General features: G+C 45.5%; 1 protein-coding gene across 2 annotated transcripts in view; it reads right to left on the bottom strand.

Moving 5' to 3' along the window:
- Positions 1-21: 21 nt before the first annotated feature.
- Positions 22-25,472, bottom strand: part of LOC110525124 (citron rho-interacting kinase) — a 99,464-nt gene continuing 74,013 nt past the window's right edge. The window contains exons 20-39 of one of the 2 annotated variants that reach the window (XM_090237271.1): positions 25,144-25,254; positions 23,159-23,378; positions 22,808-22,975; positions 18,109-18,282; positions 17,782-17,962; positions 17,411-17,499; positions 16,448-16,552; positions 16,118-16,285; positions 14,682-14,728; positions 10,888-10,968; positions 4,262-4,397; positions 4,018-4,157; positions 3,804-3,896; positions 3,463-3,571; positions 3,114-3,242; positions 2,838-2,918; positions 2,609-2,687; positions 2,122-2,295; positions 1,490-1,781; positions 22-1,323 (exon numbers count right to left, since the gene is read on the bottom strand). In XM_090237271.1, the coding sequence (XP_090093397.1) occupies positions 1,300-1,323; positions 1,490-1,781; positions 2,122-2,295; positions 2,609-2,687; positions 2,838-2,918; positions 3,114-3,242; positions 3,463-3,571; positions 3,804-3,896; positions 4,018-4,157; positions 4,262-4,397; positions 10,888-10,968; positions 14,682-14,728; positions 16,118-16,285; positions 16,448-16,552; positions 17,411-17,499; positions 17,782-17,962; positions 18,109-18,282; positions 22,808-22,975; positions 23,159-23,378; positions 25,144-25,254 (2,601 nt within the window). In that variant the 3' untranslated portion in view covers positions 22-1,299. Of the gene's footprint in view, positions 1,324-1,489; positions 1,782-2,121; positions 2,296-2,608; positions 2,688-2,837; positions 2,919-3,113; positions 3,243-3,462; positions 3,572-3,803; positions 3,897-4,017; positions 4,158-4,261; positions 4,398-10,887; positions 10,969-14,681; positions 14,729-16,115; positions 16,286-16,447; positions 16,553-17,410; positions 17,500-17,781; positions 17,963-18,108; positions 18,283-22,807; positions 22,976-23,158; positions 23,379-25,143; positions 25,255-25,472 lie in introns of both variants that reach the window. The other variant, XM_036979640.2, reaches the window with a different exon arrangement.

Here is a 25,472-nt window from a genome sequence, read left to right on the forward strand (position 1 = left end):
GTATGGTACATATCTTGACACATTGCCAGGGTAGGTCAATCATCTTTAATGTATGTACAAAAACCTTTTAGTTGTCTTGCAACAATGTATACTTATTGAATACAAATTCATGTGACTACATGACAGAAACACAAAGCAAAAATCAAGGTAAAAAAAAGCAACTGCTGCTCTAAATGACTCATGCTCTTCTGATGTGACAAATGTCATATTTTATCAATTGAAAAAGAAGCGATTAATAGTGACGAACCCTGACGATTACTGGACTTCATAGTTAGTTCACTGCACAGAAGTAAGAACAGGACATCTGTACCATAATAAGCAGCTCCACTGCCTGCTGGTTCAAATCAAAGACTAAGTTTATAGGCGTCTTATTCTTCTTAGGCTACAAGTGTTCCTTGTATTAAATATACTTAACATTTATTTTGTCCATTAGTATGGTAAGACTAACTGTTATTAAACAATCATATGCGATTAGATATCAAAGTCCATTTAATCAAAAAGAAGACTGGTCATGTAGAAACAATGAATTTGGAATCCTGCACAGTTAGGGCTCTATTCAGTCTTTAAAGCTGAAGTGTTACAGATTCCATGATAGAAATGTAAAGGTCATTTCAGATTGAGCCGACATGCAGTGTTTACCGTGAATGCAGTCTCCGCTAAACCACTAACATTGCTTATAAATTTCAATCATGCTGTAAAGCTGAATTTCTGCGATGCAGATTGACTAGAGCCCTTAATCTCAAGTACAAAGTGAAAAGCTCATGAGTATTGCCTTCTCGGAACCCATATTATTTGTACAGTACATGGGTGATTAAATGTTGGCTTGATTGACCGTCCAGAGAAAAGCAAAAATTACAGTATTGCATCTGGGATGATGATGAGATTTTGAGATGAGATTTCTCTCCCTGCAACATCATTAGAAATACGTCCTTAAAAAATATAGACTTGGCTGTACCAGCCTACTATTCCCTTTCGCTATAAAAACTGGAACAATATTTACAACTTTGATTTTAGTACTTATAAAGGTTCATATCCTCGACCCATTAGATCCACAGGGGTTCCCTGCTAATGCTGCTCTGTTGAACAACTATCTGCCATAGGACCATAGCAATGAATACACATATAAGAAAGGACAAGATTGTCAAAGGACATTTCCCCAGTGCAATAGTGTGTTGGCATATGAATCCAGATTGCACTATATACAGGCGATGGGTTTTCTGGTTTGTCACCCTTAGATGGTGTAGCCATGTGGACAGAGGATCACACAGCTCCTCTCTCCTAAACCTCTCCTTGTGTTACTCACACAGATGACTGGTCCCACACCTAAAATACAGAGATAGATAGCCATAGAGACTCGGTCACAGAAGATCAACTCTACTCATATGTAGTACTGCACTATTGAGTGTGCCAACTTTACAATCGATCATAAAAAATATTGGGCAGTCGATGTAATTGAGATATAATTCCTAGTGTGGCTGTGTAACGGTACCTTGTTGACAGGGGTGAGCTGTGTGCGGCGGTCAGAGCCGGAGTGGAGACGTTGGCGGTCGTCAAACCTCCCAGGGGACCTCTCTCTGCGGCTGTCCAGTCTGGGGCCTGGGGACTTCTCTCTGTCCAGGGGGCGCGCCGGGGACTTGTCCCGCCGGAACTCAGTTCGGCCCTCCCGGAAGCGGTGTGGTGTGCTGGGCTCACGGTGAAGCCCCTCATGGCTGCTAGGGCCCGAGGCCAGACGCTTGGAGATGTGCTCTGTGTATGTAGGTGGTCCTCTCTTACTGGGGCTGCTGTAGATGCCAGAGCAGAAGACAAATGTATGGAGACAAATAGGCTGTCGTTTCAGCTCAAATGAGACAAAAGTCAGATCGATAAAACCATGACTACAGATTTTGGCTTTAATTGAAACAATGGCTAAAATATATTTGGCTGCCAAACTTTGCTAAGTATCAGCAATGAAAACTCTAAACAGCAGGTGGCACTGTATACCCTTCCAACATTTAGCATTAGACTTATAACCCAGTGTTTCCTTTGTTTACTTGTATGTGCAAGTACTACCCTTCACCATAGAAGTAGTTGATGGTACAGGGCCATTAGCTAAAGGTTTAGAACATGACAGGGAGAGCTCACCCGCGGCTAGAGCCGGTCCTCTGCAACTCCCCAGACTCCCTGACCAGGTTGCCCTTGCAGCAGATGACCCGCAGCTTGTTCTGGTAGGAGGAGGCCAGGTAGATGGCCCCAGAAGAGATGGCTGGACCCAGGTAACGGGGGTTAGGGATGTCCAGGTGGGCTAGCACTGGAGGGCTACACACAGGTACATAGAGAGGCAGGGTTAGGATTAAGTCTGGAAATACACTACCCAACATTCAATTCAGTGAGTTGAGAGGAAGCAATAACATCATGCTTAATGGCCTACTGGACAAATAAATCAATAACGTCTGCCATTTAACACAATGGATGAATAGAACAATTAGCATCAGACACGGAACATTATTGTACTATGTGTTATTCTCAATTTGTCTTATTGATTGTGGTTACATACTCAGATGGATACTGATGCATTTGTCATAATCAAGTTCTTATTGTGTAAGTTTGTATTTCAGTCGTTTTCCTTTACCCAAGAGCAGCATGTCCCTGGACCTCGATCACATCCAAAGAGTTAAAATATGTCACAAACAGGTAGGGCTCTCTGTAAGCTGTGCAAGACCGAGAGGAAAGGGTACCATTACAAAAGGCATGGCACATACATTCGTAGCACGTCATGACAATATTGGGTCAAATCCACCACAACGTATACCACTTTGTTAGAAATGTACTGTATGAAGACAAAGGTTTTCTATACACACCGAAGGCCAGGGGCAGACGACTCCATTTGATCTCTTCAGTGCGGCTCCTTCGTCCATATGCGTCCACAAACACTCCAAACTCTGTGACAGAACAATGGTGTAGAAGAATGCACCTTGGAATGTTTTACAATCATTCTGTGGGCAATATACAGTACATAGGTTGTGTGTGGGAAATACAACACACTATTTCTTCCAATATGTACAGTAAAACAGGTAATACAATATCACAGATGTTGATACATTTATTTAAATTGCAAATGTCAAGGCAGATCTCACCATGGAAGCAGAGCAGGTACTCCTCCTTCTGCAGAGTGCTGGTGACCTGCATTATGGAGATGGGGAAGCTGTGGCAGGAGGAAGCAAACACCGCCGAGGCCAGAGACACATCCTTCTTATCCAGGAACTCTACAGGGGCGACACAGAGTACAACATGCTCTCTGTCACAGATAAAGAAATGTCATGGGAATGATTTTGTGGCATCAACCTTTAAAATGTGCAGTAGAGTGGCTAATTTACATGTAGCACTTTTGGATTGGCAACATTTCATTTCTTGGTACACATGAGTTCCAGTGGGTTTACTGAGAGAAACTGTACAGCAACAAAAAACTCCAAAAAGCCCACTAACCCTCCAGAACATACTGCTTCATCTCAACCTCATAGAACTTGTTGGTGCCGATGATGATGCTGTAGCTGGTCAGGTGGAGGCAGCTGCAGGGCTCCAGAGTCTCTATCTCCTGATAGAGGGGTGGAGGAAGGAGGGCGTTAGGGGACTAGTGAGGGAATACAACTGATTAACTGATAGGAGGAACAGATTTTCTTCAGGTACAGTTCAATATAAATGAGGTGCATGTCTAGTCACTGTGAGCTGTCTTGAGGATTCATTAAATGTCCTCTGTAACCAGAAAATGATGTGTTTATCATTCCATCTGATTATTTCTGTGTAGTGCACATTGAGGTGATACTCACCTTGCGAATGCAGAACTTGTTGAGGTTATCATTGTAACGCAGAATTGTAATCTTGTTCGGCATTGCAGCACAGATACAAGGCCCATTATCTATCTGTAGACAGACAAATTCACAACATCAGCCACACAGCTAGCATAAGGGATAAACATTTCTTCTGCCAAGGGATAACCAACTGAAACAATGTCCCCAAACCATTGAAAACCAGTGGACTTACTCTGCCTGCAGAGAAGAGGTGGCATCCCTTGACCGTCTCAAAGATAAATGGTTCCAGTTCAGACTGGGCAGGCAGGTGGGACTGGGCCAGAGACTGCTTCACCTTTTTAATCTCCACCAGACACAGCGCCCTCTCATCCCCTACAGGCCAAACACAGACATTACACCTATATTCAATTCAGTCTGGCTGACAAATAAATGTATATGTGCTGTTATCACTGGTGGAGTCAAGTCGGCTGTCTCACCAACAATCATCAGCAGCTTTTCATGTTCTTTCATGATGTGGATCTGGAAGACGGAGCCCAGGCCAGGGATGTGGGTCAGGGAGTTCTTGATCAGATTCAGGGCGTACAGACCCTCCTCAGAGCCCACTAACACTATCTGTGGGAGGGGAGAGGCCAGACTCACATCACTGAGAGTGTATTGTACACTGTGGCACTACATGAAGTGAATATACAGTACCAGTCAAAAGTTTGAGTTTATTTTTACTGATTTTTACATTGGAATTATGTAGTAACTAAAAAGTGTTAAACAGATTCTTCAAAGTAGCCACTCTCTGCCTTGATGACAGCTACAGTTGAAGTCGGAAGTTTACATACACTGAGATTGAAGTTTTCAAACTCGTTTTTCAACCACTCCACACATTTCTTGTTAACAAACTATAGTTTTGGCAAGTCGGTTAGGACATCTACTTTGTGCATGACACAAGTCATTTTTCCAACAATTGTTTACAGATTATTTCACTTATAATTTACTGTATCACAATTCCAGTGGGTCAGAAGTTTACATACACTAAGTTGACTGTGCCTTTAAACAGCTTGGAAAATTCCAGAAAATGGTGTCATGGCTTTAGAATGTTCTGACAGGCTAATTGACCACATTTGAGTCAATTGGAGGTGTACCTGTGGATGTATTTCAAGGCCTACCTTCAAACTCAGTGCATCTTTGCTTGACATCATGGGAAAATCAAAAGAAATCAGGCAAGACCTCAGAAATAAATTGTAGACCTCCACAAGTCTGGTTCATCCTTGGGAGCAATTTCCAAAAACCTGAAAGTACCACGTTCATCTGTACAAACAATAGTACGCAAGTATAAACACCATGGGACCACGCAGCCATCATATAACTCAGGAAGGAGACGTGTTCTGTCTCCTAGAGATGAACGTACTTTGGTGAGAAAAGTACAAATCAATCTCAGAACATGACCATCGTTATGTTTGGAGGAAAAAGGGGGAGGCTTGCAAGCCGATGAACATCATCCCAACAGTGAAGCACGGGGTTGGCAGCATCATGTTGTGGGGGTGCTTTGCTGCAGGAGGGACTGGGGCACTTCACAAAATAGATGGCATCATTAGAAAGGACAATTAAGTGGATATATTGAAGCAATATCTCATGACATCAGTCAGGAAGTTAAAGCTTGGTCGCAAATGGGTCTTACGGACAATGACCCCATGCATACTTCCAAAGTTGTGGCAAAATGGCTTAATGACAACAAAGTCAAGGTATTGGAGTGGCCATCACAAAGCCCTGACCTCAATCCTATAGAAATTTTGTGGGCAGAACTGAAAAAGCGTGTGTGAGCAAGGAGGCCTACAAACCTGGTTACTACATGATTCCATGTGTTATTTAATAGTTTTGATGTCTTCACTATTATTCTCCAATGTAGAAAGCGTTAAAAATAAAGAAAAATCCCGGAATGACTAGGTGTGTCCAAACTTTTGACTGGTACTGTGTGTTAACAACACAGGGAAAAAACAAATCTACCCATAACACTCAATGGCTGGTTGGCTGTTGCCCAATATTGTTATGGTGAGTGAATGAGGACCCAAAAGCGAACTAACTTAAACAGAGCTTCTTTAATAACCAAACATAGGTAGGCTCAGATAGACCGGCAGATTCCGACAGGACAGGACAAGGTTACAGCAAACATGACGATAGTCTGGCTCAGGCATGAAACACAACAAACAAGAATCCGACAAGGACAGGAACAGAAACAGAGAGAGATATAGGGACCTAATCAGAGGGAAAAAGGGAACAGGTGGGAAACGGGGTGAATGGGTAGTTAGAGGAGACAAGGAACAGCTGGGGGAAAGCGGGGGAGAAAAGGTAACCTAACAACGACCAGCAGAGGGAGACAGGGTGAAGGGAAAGGACAGAGACAAGACACAACATGACAGTACATGACAGTACCCCCCCACTCACCGAGCGCCTCCTGGCGCACTCGAGGAGGAAACCTGGCGGCAACGGAGGAAATCCTCGATCAGCGCACGGTCCAGCACGTCCCGAGAGGGAACCCAACTCCTCTCCTCAGGACCGTACCCCTCCCAATCTACGAGGTACTGGTGACCACGGCCCCGAGGACGCATGTCCAAAATTCTACGGACCCTGTAGATGGGTGCGCCCTCGACAAGGATGGGGGGGGGGGGGGAAGACGAGCGGGGGCGCGAAGGACGGGCTTGATGCAGGAGACATGGAAGACCGGGTGGACGCGACGAAGGTATCGCGGAAGAAGAAGTCGAACTGCGACAGGATTAATGACCCGAGAAATACGGAACGGACCAATGAACCGCGGGGTCAACTTGCGAGAAGCCGTCTTAAGGGGAAGGTTCTGAGTGGAGTGGAGAGCCAAACTCTCTGACCGCGACAATATCTAGGACTCTTAGTTCTACGCTTATTAGCAGCCCTCACAGTCTGCGTCCTATAACGGCAAAGTGCAGACCTGACCCTCTTCCAGGTGCGCTCGCAACGTTGGACAAAAGCCTGAGCGGAGGGGACGCTGGACTCGGCGAACTGAGATGAGAACAGCGGAGGCTGGTACCCGAGGCTACTCTGAAAAGGAGATAGCCCGGTCGCAGACGAAGGAAGCGAGTTGTGGGCGTATTCTGCCCAGGGGAGCTGTTCTGACCAAGACGCAGGGTTACGAAAAGAAAGACTGCGTAAGATGCGACCAATAGTCTGATTGGCCCGTTCTGCTTGACCGTTAGACTGGGGGTGAAAGCCGGAAGAGAGACTGACGGAAGCCCCAATCAAACGGCAAAACTCCCTCCAAAATTGAGACGTGAATTGCGGACCTCTGTCCGAAACGACGTCTGACGGAAGGCCATGAATTCTGAAAACATTCTCGATGATGATTTGTGCCGTCTCTTTAGCAGAAGGAAGCTTAGCAAGGGGAATGAAATGAGCCGCCTTAGAGAACCTATCGACAACCGTAAGAATAACAGTCTTCCCCGCTGACGAAGGCAGTCCGGTGACAAAATCTAAGGCGATGTGAGACCACGGTCGAGAGGGAATAGGAAGCGGCCTGAGACGGCCGGCAGGAGGAGAGTTACCGGACTTAGTCTGCGCGCAGACCGAACAAGCAGCCACGAAACGACACGTGTCATGCTCCCGGGTGGGCCACCAAAAACGCTGGCGAATGGAAGCAAGCGTACCCCGAACGCCAGGGTGGCCGGCTAACTTGGCAGAGTGAGCCCACTGAAGAACGGCCAGACGAGTAGGAACGGGAACGAAAAGAAGGTTCCTAGGACAAGCGCGCGGCGACGGAGTGTGAGTGAGCGCTTGTTTTACCTGCCTCTCAATTCCCCAGACAGTCAACCCGACAACACGCCCCTCAGGGAGAATCCCCTCGGGGTCAGTGGAGGCTACTGAAGAACTGAAGAGACGAGACAAAGCATCAGGCTTGGTGTTCTTAGAGCCCGGACGATAAGAAATCACGAACTCGAAACGAGCGAAAAACAGCGCCCAACGCGCCTGACGCGCATTAAGTCGTTTGGCAGAACGGATGTACTCAAGGTTCCTATGGTCAGTCCAAACGACAAAAGGAACGGTCGCCCCCTCCAACCACTGTCGCCATTCGCCTAGGGCTAACCGGATGGCGAGCAGTTCGCGGTTACCCACATCATAGTTACATTTCCGACGGCGACAGGCGATGAGAAAAATACGCGCATGGGTGGACCTTGTCGTCAGAGAGGGAGCGCTGAGAAAGGATGGCTCCCACGCCCACCTCTGACGCGTCAACCTCGACAACGAACTGTCTAGAGACGTCAGGTGTAACAAGGATAGGAGCGGATGTAAAACGATTCTTGAGGAGATCAAAAGCTCCCTGGGCGGAAACGGACCACTTAAAGCACGTCTTGACAGAAGTAAGGGCTGTGAGAGGAGCTGCCACCTGACCGAAATTACGGATGAAACGACGATAGAAGTTCGCGAAGCCGAGAAAGCGCTGCAGCTCGACGCGTGACTTAGGGACGGGCCAATCAATGACAGCTTGGACCTTAGCGGGATCCATCTTAATGCCTTCAGCGGAAATAACAGAACCGAGAAATGTGACGGAGGGGGCATGAAAAGTGCACTTCTCAGCCTTCACAAAAAGACAATTCTCTAAAAGGCGCTGGAGGACACGTCGAACGTGCTGAACATGAATCTGGAGTGACGGTGAAAAAATCAGGATATCGTCAAGGTAAACGAAAACAAAGATGTTCAGCATGTCTCTCAGGACATCATTGACTAATGCCTGAAAGACAGCTGGAGCGTTAGCGAGGCCGAAAGGAAGAACCCGGTATTCAAAGTGCCCTAACGGAGTGTTAAACGCCGTCTTCCACTCGTCCCCCTCCCTGATGCGCACGAGATGGTAAGCGTTACGAAGGTCCAACTTAGTGAAAAACCTGGCTCCCTGCAGGATCTCGAAGGCTGAAGACATAAGAGGAAGCGGATAACGATTCTTCACTGTTATGTCATTCAGCCCTCGATAATCTATGCAGGGGCGCAGAGACCCGTCCTTCTTCTTGACAAAAAAAAACCCCGCTCCGGCGGGAGAGGAGGAGGGGACTATGGTACCGGCGTCAAGAGCTACAGACAAATAATCTTCGAGAGCCTTACGTTCGGGAGCCGACAGAGAGTATAGTCTACCCCGGGGGGGGGGTGGTTCCCGGAAGGAGATCAATACTACAATCATACGACCGGTGTGGAGGAAGAGAGGTGGCCCTGGACCGACTGAACACCGTGCGCAGATCGTGATATTCCTCCGGCACCCCTGTCAAATCACCAGGCTCCTCCTGTGAAGAAGAGACAGAGGAAACAGGAGGGATAGCAGACATTAAACATTTCACATGACAAGAGACGTTCCAGGAGAGGATAGAATTACTAGACCAATTAATGGAAGGATTATGACAAACTAGCCAGGGATGGCCCAAAACAACAGGTGTAAAAGGTGAACGAAAAATTAAAAAAGAAATGGTTTCACTATGATTACCAGAAACAGTGAGGGTTAAAGGTAGCGTCTCACGCTGAATCCTGGGGAGAGGACTACCATCCAGGGCGAACAAGGCCGTGGGCTCCTTTAACTGTCTGAGAGGAATGTCATGTTCCCGAGCCCAGGTCTCGTCCATAAAACAGCCCTCCGCCCCAGAGTCTATTAAGGCACTGCAGGAAGCTGACGAACCGGTCCAGCGTAGATGGACCGACAAGGTAGTGCAGGATCTTGAAGGAGAGACAGGAGTAGTAGCGCTCACCAGTAGCCCTCCGCTTACTGACGAGCTCTGGCCTTTTACTGGACATGAAGTGACAAAATGACCAGCGGAACCGCAATAGAGACAGAGGCGGTTGGTGATTCTCCGTTCCCTCTCCTTAGTCGAGATGCGGATACCTCCCAGCTGCATGGGCTCAGCACCCGAGCCGGCAGAGGAAGATGGTAGTGATGCGGAGAGGGAGGCGACGGAGAGCGCGAGCTCCTTTCCACGAGCTCGGTGACGAAGATCAACCCGTCGCTCAATGCGAATAGCGAGTTCAATCAAGGAATCCACGCTGGAAGGAACCTCCCGGGAGAGAATCTCATCCTTTACCTCTGCGCGGAAACCCTCCAGAAGACGAGCGAGCAAGGCCGGCTCGTTCCAGCCACTGGAGACAGCAAGAGTGCGAAACTCAATAGAGTAGTCTGTTATGGATCGATTGCCTTGACATAGGGAAGACAGGGCCCTGGAAGCCTCCTCCCCAAAAACAGATCGATCAAAAACCCGTATCATCTCCTCCTTAAAGTCTTGATACTGGTTAGTACACTCAGCCCTTGCCTCCCAGATTGCCGTGCCCCACTCACGAGCCCGTCCAATAAGGAGAGATATGACGTAGGCGACACGAGCAGTGCTCCTGGAGTAAGTGTTGGGCTGGAGAGAAAACACAATATCACACTGGGTGAGGAACGAGCGGCATTCAGTGGGCTCCCCAGAGTAACACGGCGGGTTATTGATTCTGGGCTCCGGAGATTCGAAAGCCCTGGAAGTGGCCGGTGGATCGAGGCGGAGATGGTGAACCTGTTCTGTGAGGTTGGAGACTTGGGTGGCCAGGGTCTCAACGGCATGTCGAGCAGCAGACACTTCCTGCTCGTGTCTGCCTAGCATCGCTCCCTGGATCCCGACGGCTGAGTGGAGAGGATCCGAAGTCGCTGGGTCCATTCTTGGTCGGATTCTTCTGTTATGGTGAGTGAATGAGGACCCAAAAGCGAACTAACTTAAACAGAGCTTCTTTAATAACCAAACATAGGTAGGCTCAGATAGACCGGCAGATTCCGACAGGACAGGACAAGGTTACAGCAAACATGACGATAGTCTGGCTCAGGCATGAAACACAACAAACAAGAATCCGACAAGGACAGGAACAGAAACAGAGAGAGATATAGGGACCTAATCAGAGGGAAAAAGGGAACAGGTGGGAAACGGGGTGAATGGGTAGTTAGAGGAGACAAGGAACAGCTGGGGGAAAGCGGGGGAGAAAAGGTAACCTAACAACGACCAGCAGAGGGAGACAGGGTGAAGGGAAAGGACAGAGACAAGACACAACATGACAGTACATGACAAATATATGCTTGCCATTATATTACCTGGTCTGTGAGGGGGAGAGTACAGTTGATGTCAAGTCTGTCATCACCCTCCAGCTTCAGCAGAGAGTTCCCCAGCAGTTTCTGGTGGACGGGGGAGAAAAGGAGGCTTAGCTTCAGTCAAATCGGGAATCTGTCAGGGTTTGTATAGGAACAGAGAGAGAGGGGGTCTATGTGCAGGTAGGTTGGGGTGGAGACAGTGTATTAAAGAGAGACAGTGTATTCTGGCAGAGTGAACAGGGGTAGAGAGACAGTGTATCCTGGCAGAGTGAACAGGGGGTAGAGAGACAGTGTATCCTGGCAGAGTGAACAGGGGGTAGAGAGGCAGTGTATTCTGGACGAGACAGTGTATCCTGGCAGAGTGAACAGGGGGCAGAGAGACAGTGTATCCTGGCAGAGTGAACAGGGTAGAGAGACAGTGTATTCTGGCAGAGTGAACAGGGGGTAGAGAGACAGTGTATCCTGGCAGAGTGAACAGGGGGTAGAGAGACAGTGTATCCTGGCAGAGTGAACAGGGGGCAGAGAGACAATGTATTCCGGCAGAGTGAACAGGGGGTAGAGAGACAGTGTATCCTGGCAGAGTGAACAGGGGGCAGAGAGACAGTGTATTCTGGCAGAGTGAACAGGGGGCAGAGAGACAGTGTATTCTGGCAGAGTGAACAGGGGGCAGAGAGACAGTGTATTCTGGCAGAGTGAACAGGGGGTAGAGAGACAGTGTATTCTGGCAGAGTGAACAGGGGGTAGAGAGAGTGTATTCTGGCAGAGTGAACAGGGGGCAGAGAGACAGTGTATTCTGGCAGAGTGAACAGGGGGTAGAGAGACAGTGTATTCTGGCAGAGTGAACAGGGGGTAGAGAGACAGTGTATTCTGGCAGAGTGAACAGGGGGTAGAGAGACAGTGTATTCTGGCAGAGTGAACACAGGGTAGAGAGAAAGTGTATTCTGGCAGTGTGAACAGGGGGAAAGAGACAGTGTATTCTGGCAGAGTGAACACATGGTAGAGAGACAGTGTATTCTGGCAGAGACAGTGTATTCTGGCAGAGACAGTGTATTCTGGCAGAGTGAACAGGGGGTAGAGAGACAGTGTATCCTGGCAGAGTGAACAGGGGGTAGAGAGACAGTGTATCCTGGCAGAGTGAACAGGGGGTAGAGAGACAGTGTATTCTGGCAGAGACAGTGTATTCTGGCAGAGTGAACAGGGGGTAGAGAGACAGTGTATCCTGGCAGAGTGAACATGGGGCAGAGAGACAGTGTATCCTGGCAGAGTGAACAGGGGGCAGAAAGGCAGTGTATCCTGGCAGAGTGAACACAGGGTAGAGAGACAGTGTATTCTGGCAGAGTGAACACAGGGTAGAGAGACAGTGTATTCTGGCAGAGTGAACAGGGGCAGAGAGACAGTGTATCCTGGCAGAGTGAACACAGGGTAGAGAGACAGTGTATTCTGGCAGAGTGAACACAGGGTGGAGAGACAGTGTATTCCGGCAGAGTGAACAGGGGTAGAGAGACAGTGTATTCTGGCAGAGTGAACAGGGGCAGAGAGACAGTGTATCCTGGCAGAGTGAACAGGGGGCAGAGAGACAGTGTATTCTGGCAGAGTGAACAGGGGTAGAGAGAAGCTACAGGGTGGGAGAAGTGAAAGTTGATGGTACAGTGCCTTGCGAAAGTATTCGGCCCCCTTGAACTTTGCGACCTTTTGCTACATTTCAGGCTTCAAACATAAAGATATAAAACTGTATTTTTTTGTGAAGAATCAACAACAAGTGGGACACAATCATGAGGTGGAACGACATTTATTGGATATTTCAAACTTTTTTAACAAATCAAAAACTGAAAAATTGGGCGTGCAAAATTATTCAGCCCCTTTACTTTCAGTGCAGCAAACTCTCTCCAGAAGTTCAGTGAGGATCTCTGAATGATCCAATGTTGACCTAAATGACTAATGATGATAAATACAATCCACCTGTGTGTAATCAAGTCTCCGTATAAATGCACCTGCACTGTGATAGTCTCAGAGGTCCGTTAAAAGCGCAGAGAGCATCATGAAGAACAAGGAACACACCAGGCAGGTCCGAGATACTGTTGTGAAGAAGTTTAAAGCCGGATTTGGATACAAAAAGATTTCCCAAGCTTTAAACATCCCAAGGAGCACTGTGCAAGCGATAATATTGAAATGGAAGGAGTATCAGACCACTGCAAATCTACCAAGACCTGGCCGTCCCTCTAAACTTTCAGCTCATACAAGGAGAAGACTGATCAGAGATGCAGCCAAGAGGCCCATGATCACTCTGGATGAACTGCAGAGATCTACAGCTGAGGTGGGAGCCTCTGTCCATAGGACAACAATCAGTCGTATATTGCACAAATCTGGCCTTTATGGAAGAGTGGCAAGAAGAAAGCCATTTCTTAAAGATATCCATAAAAAGTGTCGTTTAAAGTTTGCCACAAGCCACCTGGGAGACACACCAAACATGTGGAAGAAGGTGCTTTGGTCAGATGAAACCAAAATTGAACTTTTTGGCAACAATGCAAAACGTTATGTTTGGCGTAAAAGCAACACAGCTGAACACACCATCCCCACTGTCAAACATGGTGGTGGCAGCATCATGGTTTGGGCCTGCTTTTCTTCAGCAGGGACAGGGAAGACGGTTAAAATTGATGGGAAGATGGATGGAGCCAAATACAGGACCATTCTGGAAGAAAACCTGATGGAGTCTGCAAAAGACCTGAGACTGGGACGGAGATTTGTCTTCCAACAAGACAATGATCCAAAACATAAAGCAAAATCTACAATGGAATGGTTCAAAAATAAACATATCCAGGTGTTAGAATGGCCAAGTCAAAGTCCAGACCTGAATCCAATCGAGAATCTGTGGAAAGAACTGAAAACTGCTGTTCACAAATGCTCTCCATCCAACCTCACTGAGCTCGAGCTGTTTTGCAAGGAGGAATGGGAAAAAATGTCAGTCTCTCGATGTGCAAAACTGATAGAGACAAACCCCAAGCGACTTACAGCTGTAATCGCAGCAAAAGGTGGCGCTACAAAGTATTAACTTAAGGGGGCTGAATAATTTTGCACGCCCAATTTTTCAGTTTTTGATTTGTTAAAAAAGTTTGAAATATCCAATAAATGTCGTTCCACTTCATGATTGTGTCCCACTTGTTGTTGATTCTTCACAAAAAAATACAGTTTTATATCTTCATGTTTGAAGCCTGAAATGTGGCAAAAGGTCGCAAAGTTCAAGGGGGCCGAATACTTTCGCAAGGCACTGTACTTCCAGACCACTTGTCCTGGCTACAGGAAGGCCTATCACAAGCATAGGTCTGGTTATATCCATGTAATAGGTTTGTGATGAGTCTATGTTCATTCATCTTGAAAGTTCCACACCTCGAAGAACATCAGAAATCTAACATTTAAGTGAATCAATATCCAGCAAAAAGACTACCAAATAATCTAATCACAATATATCTAAGCAAAGATATTAAACAAAACACAATCATGTCTGATAGTTGCCAGGTGCTATAACAGTCAGACAATCACAGTAAACACAACGTTGATATGACAATAGAGGAAACAATAGTAAGGACTGTGGGAAAAACAGCGTGTGGTCACAGCAGGAAAGATGAACACACATTCAAGACAAACATGCACAGCATTGTTCTCAATATTGTAATTCTAATGTAGTACTGTAATTGAAAATGTATTGTGATTGTAATTTCATTGTAATTGTCTGTATTAAGTGGCTGTGTGTCTGGTATCAACAGGAAAGCAGATAACAGCAGCCTCGTTGGACTCTTTACCTGGACCAGAGGAGGCAGAACCATCTGTCTTTTGGACACAGCAGCCGGTGTGCAGTGAAACCCCATAGAACGGGCAGAATACAGCAAATCAACGAAACATGCCCACATACAGGGACATACAGTATGACATGATGAAAAAGCAACACACAGGTGTGAGAGAAAGAGAGAGCGAAAGAGACAGAGAGAGAAGAAGAGGGACAATTAACGACACATTCAGTACAATAGACATCAGAGGTTTGCTCACAAAACTTTACAACTGCAGTAAACCACTACAAGTCATTCATAAACATTTAATGGATGCATCATATTCATCACAAGTATGCTGTGTTAAAGAAAACAACTGATGGTAATTGTAAATGCACTGTGGTGGTAAAGTATTATGGATAAACCCCATACAGTAAAAAAAATATGTTTTAACCCTTGATGAGTCAGACCTGAGGCAGCTAGACAGCAAATACCTTAAAAACATTAGCCAAGGGAAACAAGGGCCTATCCACCTGGCAGCCCTGACATCAATGACAGCTATTGGCTGAGGCTATTGTTAGGGTTGAACTGGGATGTGGACGTGAAGCTAGGGTTAGAGTTAGGGTTGTGCCTGGGGTTAGGGTTGAACTGGGATGTAGACATGAAGCTAGCGTTAGAGTTAGGGTTGTGCCTGGGGTTAGGTTTGAACTGGGATGTAGACATGAAGCTAGGGTTAGAGTTAGGGTTGTGCCTGGGGTTAGGGTTGAACTGGGATGTAGACATGAAGCTAGGGTTAGAGTTAGGGTTGTGCCTGGGGTTAGGGTTGAACTGGGATGTAGACATGACACTAGGGTTAGAGTTAGGGTTGAACTGGGATGTGGACATGAAGCTAGGGTTAGAGTTAGGGTTGTGCCTGGGGTTAGGGTTGAACTGGGATGTAGACATGAAGCTAGGGTTAGAGTTAGGGTTGTGCCTGGGGTTAGGTTTGAACTGGGATGTAGACATGAAGCTAGGGTTAGAGTTAGGGTTGTGCCTGGGGTTAGGGTTGAACTGGGATGTAGACATGAAGCTAGGGTTAGAGTTAGGGTTGTGCCTGGGGTTAGGGTTGAACTGGGATGTAGACATGACACTAGGGTTAGAGTTAGGGTTGTGCCTGGGGTTAGGGTTGAACTGGGATGTAGACATGAAGCTAGGGTTAGAGTTAGGGTTGTGCCTGGGGTTAGGGTTGAACTGGGATGTAGACATGAAGCCAGGGTTAGAGTTAGGGTTGAACTGAGATGTAGACATGAAGCTAGGGTTAGAGTTAGGGTTGTGCCTGGGGTTAGGGTTGAACTGGGATGTAGACATGAAGCTAGGGTTAAGGCTACAGGTAGGTTTAGGGCTAGGGTTAGGTTTAGGATTGGTTGAGTGTGTTTGTGTGTATTAGTAAGTAATTATACTAATTTAACTCCACAGTACTGTGGTACTCACTGCATCTGCCTCAGCCTTCTCCCGGGATGCTCGCCCCCCTGCCACCACAGACTCCAGCACGGCCACCCAGCGCTGTTTATCTGGGAAACTGGGAGCCATGAAGTACAGAGTCTGTCCGGGCCAGCACGAGGTGTGGGGGTGGGACTCCAGTTTTAGCACATACTGCACGTCTACACACACACCACAGCACAGTGAGGGAACAAGGAGACAGTCCATTCCTAAGCAGATCATGATACTAATAAGTAAAGCGCTAATTATAACCAGTTGATGCACTATCCTAGCTCACCTACTGTGGCAGGGCTTTGCTATGAGTGTGAGTAAGTTTGGTGTACCTGACTTGGCGGTGTTGGGCAGCTCAGACGCACCTACAGCACCATGCACCATCAAGTCTACATCAGACAGACATAGCTCAAACTCCTCCAACGGCTTCACTGACTCTGAACAACACAAACAGAGAGAAATCAAAATGTACCGAAAACAACACAGACCAAAATACACCACCTGGCAGCCATCAAGAACACTGTTACCCCAGCGGAATAAGAATTGTTTGTTTTGAAAAATGCTACTTGGAGTTCGACCTACAAAAGAATCCAAAAGAATTGCGACAGTCACAATTTGTTTCTTGCTGTACTTCAGCACTTTGGATTTGAAATGATACAATGACTGTGAGGTTAAAGTGCAGACTGTCAGCTTTAATTTGAGAGTATTTGAATCCATATCGGGTGAACTGTTTATGAATTACAGCTATTTTTGTACGTAGTCCCCCATTTTAGGGGACCAAAAGTATTGGGCCAAATTCCCTTATACGTTTATTCAAGTAGTCAAAAGTTTAGTATTTGGTCCCATATTCCAAGCACACAATGATTTCATCAAGCTTGTGACTCTACAAGTATGTTGGATGCATTTACTGTTCGTTTTGGTTGTGTTTCAGATTACTTTGTGCCCAATAGAACTGAATGGTAAATAATGTATTGTGTCACTTTGGAGTCACTTTTATTGTAAATAAGAATAGAATATGTTTCTGAACACTCCTACATTAATGTGGATGCTACCATGATTACAGATAGTTCTGAATGAACCGTGAATAATGTTGAGTGAGAAAGTTACAGACACACAAATATCATACCCCCAAGACATGCTAACCTCTCACCATTACAATAACATGGGAAGTTAGCATTGAGGGGGGGGGGGGGGGGGGGGGGGGGGTTATGATATTTGTGCCACTGTCCAAATACTTTTGGAGCTCACTGTATTTCATAATCAAATTTACTATAGGAACATTAAAGTTGTAGGACCTTCTCTGGGCTCTGTTTCGTAGATGGTCACCTTGGTCCCATCCAGCACCACATACTTCTTCTCCCAGCCCTGGCCACGCTTCACATTCCTGCAGAACACACACATGTTTGTCACTGGGCCAGCAGCATAGACTAACACAGAGTCAGACAATCAATACCTGGGACAGATGAGCGTAATGCTGTAGTCTACAATTATACTTCAGCACTAGAGAGCCATCTCAGATGATATCAAATACAGTATGAGGGATCAGTCTACATTGATCAAGGGCAAGCAGACAGGCAGTGTTGATCTATAGTATAGTGCTATTAGTCAAATCTGTTTCACAGTAATAGAAAGTATGAAGTCCACACACCAGAGTTACCAGACCCACCTGGGCTGCTTCATCCACCCCTCCAGGTGAACATGTCCACTGGCCTCTTTGAGCTGCAGGCCAGGGGAACTGCCTTTGTCCCGGCACAGCCCCTCAGCCATATGCAAGGCACAGTCCCCAGGCATGCCACACGCAGCAGGAAGACAGCGGGAGCATTTTGGATGGCACAAAGCGTGACATTCTGAAGGAGAGAAGAAAACACTTAAAGACAAGGACTAACAGAAACACAGTACTGTACAGGCTACCCTTCTGAAAAAGCCTTGCTCAACAGAAATGTGCCATGACTAGTCAACGTGACAGGGAGTGGATGGTTGGAACGTAACATACCGATACAGGTGGCTGCCTGACGACCGAAGTGCACAGTATCCAGACACACAGTACACTTGGCAGCCCTCATGTTGAGTCCCACAGTGAAGCGGTGAGGGGTGTTGTGGTGAACGCTCTCCCTCTGCCTCCCCCTCTCCCTGTCTCTCTGACTGTCCTTCATGCGATGGCTGTACTCTGAACACAGCCAGAGAAGACAGTGAGTAGGGAAAGTATCCATAGCAACCACAATGATTGTATGAAAAATAAAATCTGTGCACCATGCCATGTCAGCTGTGCAAGTGAGGCAACAAACAGGAAGCATCACCAAGACAACGTTCACAAGGATCTGAAGTAAAAAGGTCAATCATATTAATAGCATCATCCACCATCAGTTCATGACTGGAACGTAACACATGCATCCAGGAATCTTCTTATTGAGGGAATTGGATTCATATGTTCCAACAGTGCGGTATAGGCTGAAAAGCTGAAAAGAAAACACCTCTGTGTATGTAGTGTGTGCAGGTCTGGGTTGAGTTGCAGGGCAGATAGCTGTGTGAGGGTCAATGGATTGGAGTGTAGGTCAACAGATGTAAAGGAAATTGCTTCAGATTTCCAAAGCTGATAGGGTGATTTTATGTTAGCTGGTAATGTCTAATCATCCAATCTGCTGATTTGAATTGAATTTTTACAATGATTTACCTGACAGCAGCCAGGAATGAGCATTGATACAATATTCCAACATGGTGGTACCAAGAAACATTTATTTATGATTTATGTATGTATGTATCATTATGCATAGACATGTAAAGTTACTTTTGATGAACATACTCATTCATTGAAGTGAACACCAACTTTAGAGCTCGTGTAATTCAGTAAAGGGGCATTACTGGAAAGTGGAAGCTCCAATACAAGCATTAAAAACCCAAACTTAGCATACCATACTCTAAATGTTAACAAAATGTTTTAAAACATTTAGCAGACACTCTTATCCAGAGGAATTTACAGGAGCCATTGGGGATAAGTGCCTTGCTCAAGAGCACAACAAATCTGCACCAGCAACTTTTCAGTTACTGGCCCAACGTTGTAACTGCTAGGCTACCTGCCGCCCTAAAGATCTGCCATTTGATCCCAGTGTAGAGCTTTTAAAATCTGGCCCATTCGGAATAGAGGGTTAAAGGGATGGGACAGAAAACCGAGGGCTCCGGAGTTAGGAGAACTTACTTTCAGAAGTGACCCTCCTTCTCTCTGTTGAGTGTGAGAAAAAAGGACAAAGATCTAAGGCATGAATATTTGCAGGATGGTAGTGACCATCAGGAAAGCTTGCCTGGTTACTATTGCAGTTCCAAGTAGCTTTATTATATACTGCGTTATATGGAAATATGGAAACATTGCTGAGGCCCACACAGATGTTTCATCTGGTGGTGTGTGTGTTAGCTGTGCATAAGGTCTTTCTGTAAATAACGGGGCCAATGTGTGACATTGGGATACACATTTCTAAATGGTTTGCAACTAATATAAAAAGGATATGTATACAGTACACTACCGTTCAAAAGTTTGGGGTCACTTAGAAATGTCCTTGTTTTTGAAAGAAAAGCAATTTTTTTGTCCATTAAAATAACATCAAATTGATCAGAAATACAGTGTAGACATTGTTAATGTTTTAAATGACTATTGTAGCTGGAAACGGCAGATTTTTTTAATGGAATATCTACATAGGCGTACAGAGGCCCATTATCAGCAACCATCACTCCTGTGTTCCAATGGCACGTTATGTTAGCTAATCCAAGTGTATCATTTTAAAATTGCAACTGTTGTACTGAAGAAGCAATAAAACTGTCCTTCTTTAGACTAGTTGAGTATCTGGAGCATCAGCATTTGTGGGTTTGATTACAGGCTCAAAATGGCCAGAAAACAAAGAGATTTCTTCTGAAACTCATCAGTCCATTCTTGTTCTGAGAAATGAAGGCTATTCCATGCAAGAAATTGCCATGAAACTGAAGATCTCATACAAAGCTGTGCACTACTGCCTTCACAGAACAGCACAAACTGGCTCTAAACAGAAGAGAAAGAGTGGTGGGAGGCTCCGGTGCATAACTGAGCAAGAGGACAAGTACATTAGAGTGTCTAGTTTGAGAAACAGACGCCTCACAAGTCCTCAACTGGCAGCTTCATTAAATAGTACCCGCAAAACACCAGTCTCAACGTCAATATGGAAGAGGCGACTCCGGGACGCTGGCCTTCTAGGCAGAGTTGCAAAGAAAAAGCCATATCTCAGACTGGCCAATAAAAGACTTACAGAAAACGTTTGACCTCTGTCATTGTCAACAAAGGGTATATAACAAAGTATTGAGATAAACTTTTATTATTGACCAAATACTTATTTTCCACCATAATTTGCAAATAAATTCATTAAAAATCCTACAAATGTGATTTTCAGGATTTGTTTTCTCATTTTGTCTGTCATAGTTGAAGTGTACCTATGGTGAAAATTACAGGCCTCTCTCATCTTTTTAAGTTGGAGAACTTGCACAATTGGTGGCTGACTAAATACTTTTTTGCCCCACTGTAGCTACAGCCATAGCCTATAGGCTTATGTTTACATTGTATAGCCAAAGCTAATTGAATAATATTGTGAGGACTGGACTAATTACCAGGCAGCAGAGCCAAAGCTCTATATTTTCTACAATTTCTTATGTTAATATTCACTTATCTTAAGATTCTATTGAAAATATTTTATTCAATAAATATTGTTTGTTTATACCTCATTCTGTTCTGTATAGGTCTACTTATTCTTAGACCGACAGATGGAGCAAACTGTTTTAAAGGAGGGAGGATAGTAGTGGGAGCACTGGGGTCTCAGGTGTGATGGTTTACATGGCTCACGGGTCAGGTAGGAGGGCCCCTTAGCAGAATTTTCCTAGGGCCCCAGGGAAGTCAGGACCGGCTCTGGTTGTTGCATTGCATGTGAAATCACAACAGCTGTCCGTCACTTGACTGTCATTTGGAAAATTCCTTCCTGGGTCCGATGATGTGTGAAAATATCACAGTGTATCTAATCAGCCGGACACCAATCGCGCATCCAACAAGTATTATGCATAGTTATTGAAGAACCACATTAATGACAGTATCGATTTAGGTTTTAAGTATCAAGGTAAGGTGACTCTTTCGGTTAGAAGCATTCCATTTTGCAATTGCATTCATTATTTTGGATTTTTTTGTGCCCACGAAAACTGTTTTCACCCTGTAACATAAGGATACACAAACTGTTATATAATTACGCTGCATTTCTGAGATGTCTATATAAAAACCTGTCAGACAGCCAGATCCAGGATTCTTACAGGATTCAAGTTCAATGTCTAATTTAACTGATTAATGCTTAATATATGATATAACGACAACTGACGCTGCCATAAATGTACAGAAAAGTAGTGTTTTATGACACACGATTTTGGAATTCATCAAGACACCAACCATGATAAAGGGTTAAACATTTCAATCAACTTGTGAATTGTATTGAATATAGCTATGATCCCCCTTATATCTTAATGTAATGACATTAAGAAAAATGGCAGATTATTATCAATGACTTATTTTATACGTTTTTACTTCACCTTTATTCAACTAGGCAAGTCAGTTAAAGAACACATTCTTATTTACAATGACGGTCTACCAAAAGGCAAACGGCCTCCTGCGGGGACGGGGGCTGGGATTAAAAATAAAAATAAATGAAACAAATATATAGGACAAAATACACATCACAACAGGAGAGACAACACTACATAAAGAGAGACCTAAGACAACAGCATGGCAGCAACACATGACAACACAGCATGGTAGCAACACAACATGACAACAACATGGTAGCAGCACAAAACATGGTACAAACGCTATTGGAAACAGACAACAGCACAAAGATCAAGAAGGTAGAGACAACAATACATCACGCAAAGCAGCCACAACTGTCAGTAAGAGTGTCCACGATTGAGTCTTCGAATGAAGAAATTGAGATAAAACTGTCCAGTTTGAATGTTTGTTGCAGCTCGTTCCAGTCGCTAGCTGCAGCGAACTGAAAAGAGGATTGACACAGGGATGTGTGTGCTTTTGGGACTTTAACATAATGTGACTGGCAGAACGGGTGTTGTATGTGGAGGATGAGGGCTGCTGTAGATATCTCAGATAGGGGGGAGTGAGGCCTAAGACGGTTTTATGAATAAGCATCAACCAGTGGGTCTTTGCGATGGGTATACAGAGATGACCAGTTTACAGAAGAGTATAGAGTGCAGTGAGTATAAGGAGCATTGGTGGCAAATCTGATGACCTAATGGTAAAGAACATCTAGCTGCTTACCTGCTGATCTATAAATTATGTCTCCGTAATCTAGTAGGATAGGATGGTCATCTGAATCAGGGTTAGCTGGGGTGAAAGATTACGATGGAGTCTAGAGTCTAGATGTAACTTTAGCCTTCAGTTTTGATATGTGCTGAGAGAAGGACAGTGTACCATCTAGCCATACTCCCAAGTACTTGTATGAGGTGACTCTACCTCAAGCTCTAAACCCTCAGAGGTAGTAATCACACCGTTGGGGAGAGGGGCATTCTTCTTACCAAACATATCAAGAGCTGTTACAAATTGTCCAGTGTAGGTAATCCTCACTGGTACCCTAGTTTATAGAAAGACCCATAGACACTTCCATGTCCACTACTTCTCCAGAAGGACTCACCCTCTGGGGGGGCAGCCTCCTTCCTGCGGCCAGAGATCGAGGTAGCCAGCAGGTTGCTCGGGCCCTGCTGGTGCTCAGGAGACTTCACCACGGCAGACATCTTCTGCTGCCGCGTTGTGGCAGGGGTGTCAGGGGTACCACCATGGTCCACAGGTTTGTACTGGACCGCTGGATGTGTGTATAGAGAGAGAGAGAGAGAGAGAGAGAGAGAGAGAGAGAGAAATCATAAAGGGAAAGTTTGATGTGGTGTGAGTTTGATGTGCTGCTTGTTGTGAGATAGCATGTGCTGGACCACAGCAGTGGTCTTCAGTGGGATTATTTCCTGTTTATTTGAGATGACAGTGTCCTCACCCTCCTCTCGTAGGGAGCGCAGCTCCAGTCTCATCTTCTGCAGTGCATCCTCCAGCTCAGAGCAGCGGGAGCGCTCCTTGTCCAGGGACACTTTCATGTCACTGTACTGCAGGGGCACCGGCTTCATGGAGGGTGCAGGGGATACCTGCTGGGGCACCTGGGACTGGCCCTGGGCTGCCATGGCAGCCAGCAGGTCCTCTCTGCGCCGCCCAAATAGACCCTGGGACAAACATACACAAACACACACACAACTGTCACTGAAAAACATTCTGAGAAAGTATTTGGGCTAAAATGAAAAGGTCCATGAAAAGGTGCTCTGGAAATGGTCATGTACAGTGGGGCAAAAAAGTATTTAGTCAGCCACCAATTGTGCAAGTTCTCCCACTTAAAAAGATAAGAGAGGCCTGTAATTTTCATCATAGGTACACTTCAACTATGACAGACAAAATGAGAAAGAAAAATCCTGAAAATCACATTGTAGGATTTTTTATGAATTTATTTGCAAATTATGGTGGAAAATAAGTATTTGGTCACCTACAAACAAGCAAGATTTCTAGATCTCACAGACCTCTTTAAGAGGCTCCTCTGTCCTCCACTCGTTACCTGTATTAATGGCACCTGTTTGAACTTCTTATCAGTATAAAAGACACCTGTCCACAACCTCAAACAGTCACACTCCAAACTCCACTATGGCCAAGACCAAAGAGCTGTCAAAGGACACCAGAAACAAAATTGTAGACCTGCATCAGCCTGGGAAGACTGAATCTGCAATAGGTAAGCAGCTTGGTTTGAAGAAATCAACTGTGGGAGCAATTATTAGGAAATGGAAGACATACAAGACCACTGATAATCTCCCTCGATCTGGGGCTCCACGCAAGATCTCACCCCGTGGGGTCAAAATGATCCCAAGAACGGTGAGCAAAAATCCCAGAACCATACAGACCTAGTGAATGACCTGCAGAGAGCTGGGACCAAAGTAACAAAGCCTACCATCGGTAGCACACTACGCCGCCAGGGACTCAAATCCTGCAGTGTCAGACGTGTCTCCCTGCTTAAGCCAGTACATGTCCAGGCCTGTCTGAAGTTTGCTAGAGAGCATTTGGATGATCCAGAAGAAGATTGGGAGAATGTCATATGGTCAGATGAAACCAAAATATAACTTTTTGGTGAAAACTCAACTTGTTGTGTTTGGAGGACAAAGAATGCTGAGTTGCATCCAAAGAACACCATACCTACTGTGAAGCATGGGGGTGGAAACATCATGCTTTGGGGCTGTTTTTCTGCAAAGGGACCAGGAAGACTGATCCGTGTAAAGGAAAGAATGAATGGGGCCATGTATCGTGAGATTTTGAGTGAAAACCTCCTTCCATCAGCAAGGGCATTGAAGATGAAACGTGGCTGGGTCTTTCAGCATGACAATGATCCCAAACACACCGCCCGGGCAACGAAGGAGTGGCTTCGTAAGAAGCATTTCAAGGTCCTGGATTGGCCTAGACAGTCTCCAGATCTCAACCCCATAGAAAATCTTTGGAGGGAGTTGAAAGTCCATGTTGCCCAGCAACAGCCCCAAAACATCACTGCTCTAGAGGAGATCTGCATGGAGGAATGGGCCAAAATACCAGCAACAGTGTGTGAAAAACTTGTGAAGACTTACAGAAAACGTTTGACCTCTGTCATTGCCAACAAAGGGTATATAACAAAGTATTGAGATAAACTTTTGTTATTAACCAAATACTTATTTTCCACCATAATTTGCAAATAAATTCATTAAAAATCCTACAATGTGATTTTCGGGATTTTTTTTTCTCATTTTGTCTGTCATAGTTGAAGTGTACCTATGATGAAAATTCCAGGCCTCTCTCATCTTTTTAAGTGGGAGAACTTGCCCAATTGGTGACTGACTAAATACTTTTTTGCCCCACTCTATGTATTACTGTAATGCACTCTGTGTCACTGTACCTGTATTGTGAGCTGTCCAGTCTCACCTTTTTCTTCTTAGAGCCCCCCTGGTCCACCCTGGCCTGGAGGAAGTCTATGAGTTTGGATTGCTGGGTGATGGTCCCCTCCAACTTCACTTTCTCATGGGAGTACACAGCCTGCAGGTCAGTGTACATTAAGTGAACATTACTAAGGCATTGAATTTCTACTCATGTCTGTCTGTCTGTCTGTCTGTCTGTCTGTCTGTCTGTCTGTCTGTCTGTCTGTCTGTCTGTCTGTCTGTGCGTGCGTGCGTGCGTGTGAGTTAAAGCAACTCAAATGTTATCGGTCACATACACATGGTTAGCAGATCTTACTGTGAGTGTAGGGAAATGCT

The sequence above is a fragment of the Oncorhynchus mykiss genome, chromosome 6 (assembly GCF_057628025.1).
Source record: "Oncorhynchus mykiss isolate SJ-2025 chromosome 6, ASM5762802v1, whole genome shotgun sequence".
Classification (NCBI taxonomy): Eukaryota; Metazoa; Chordata; class Actinopteri; order Salmoniformes; family Salmonidae; genus Oncorhynchus; species Oncorhynchus mykiss.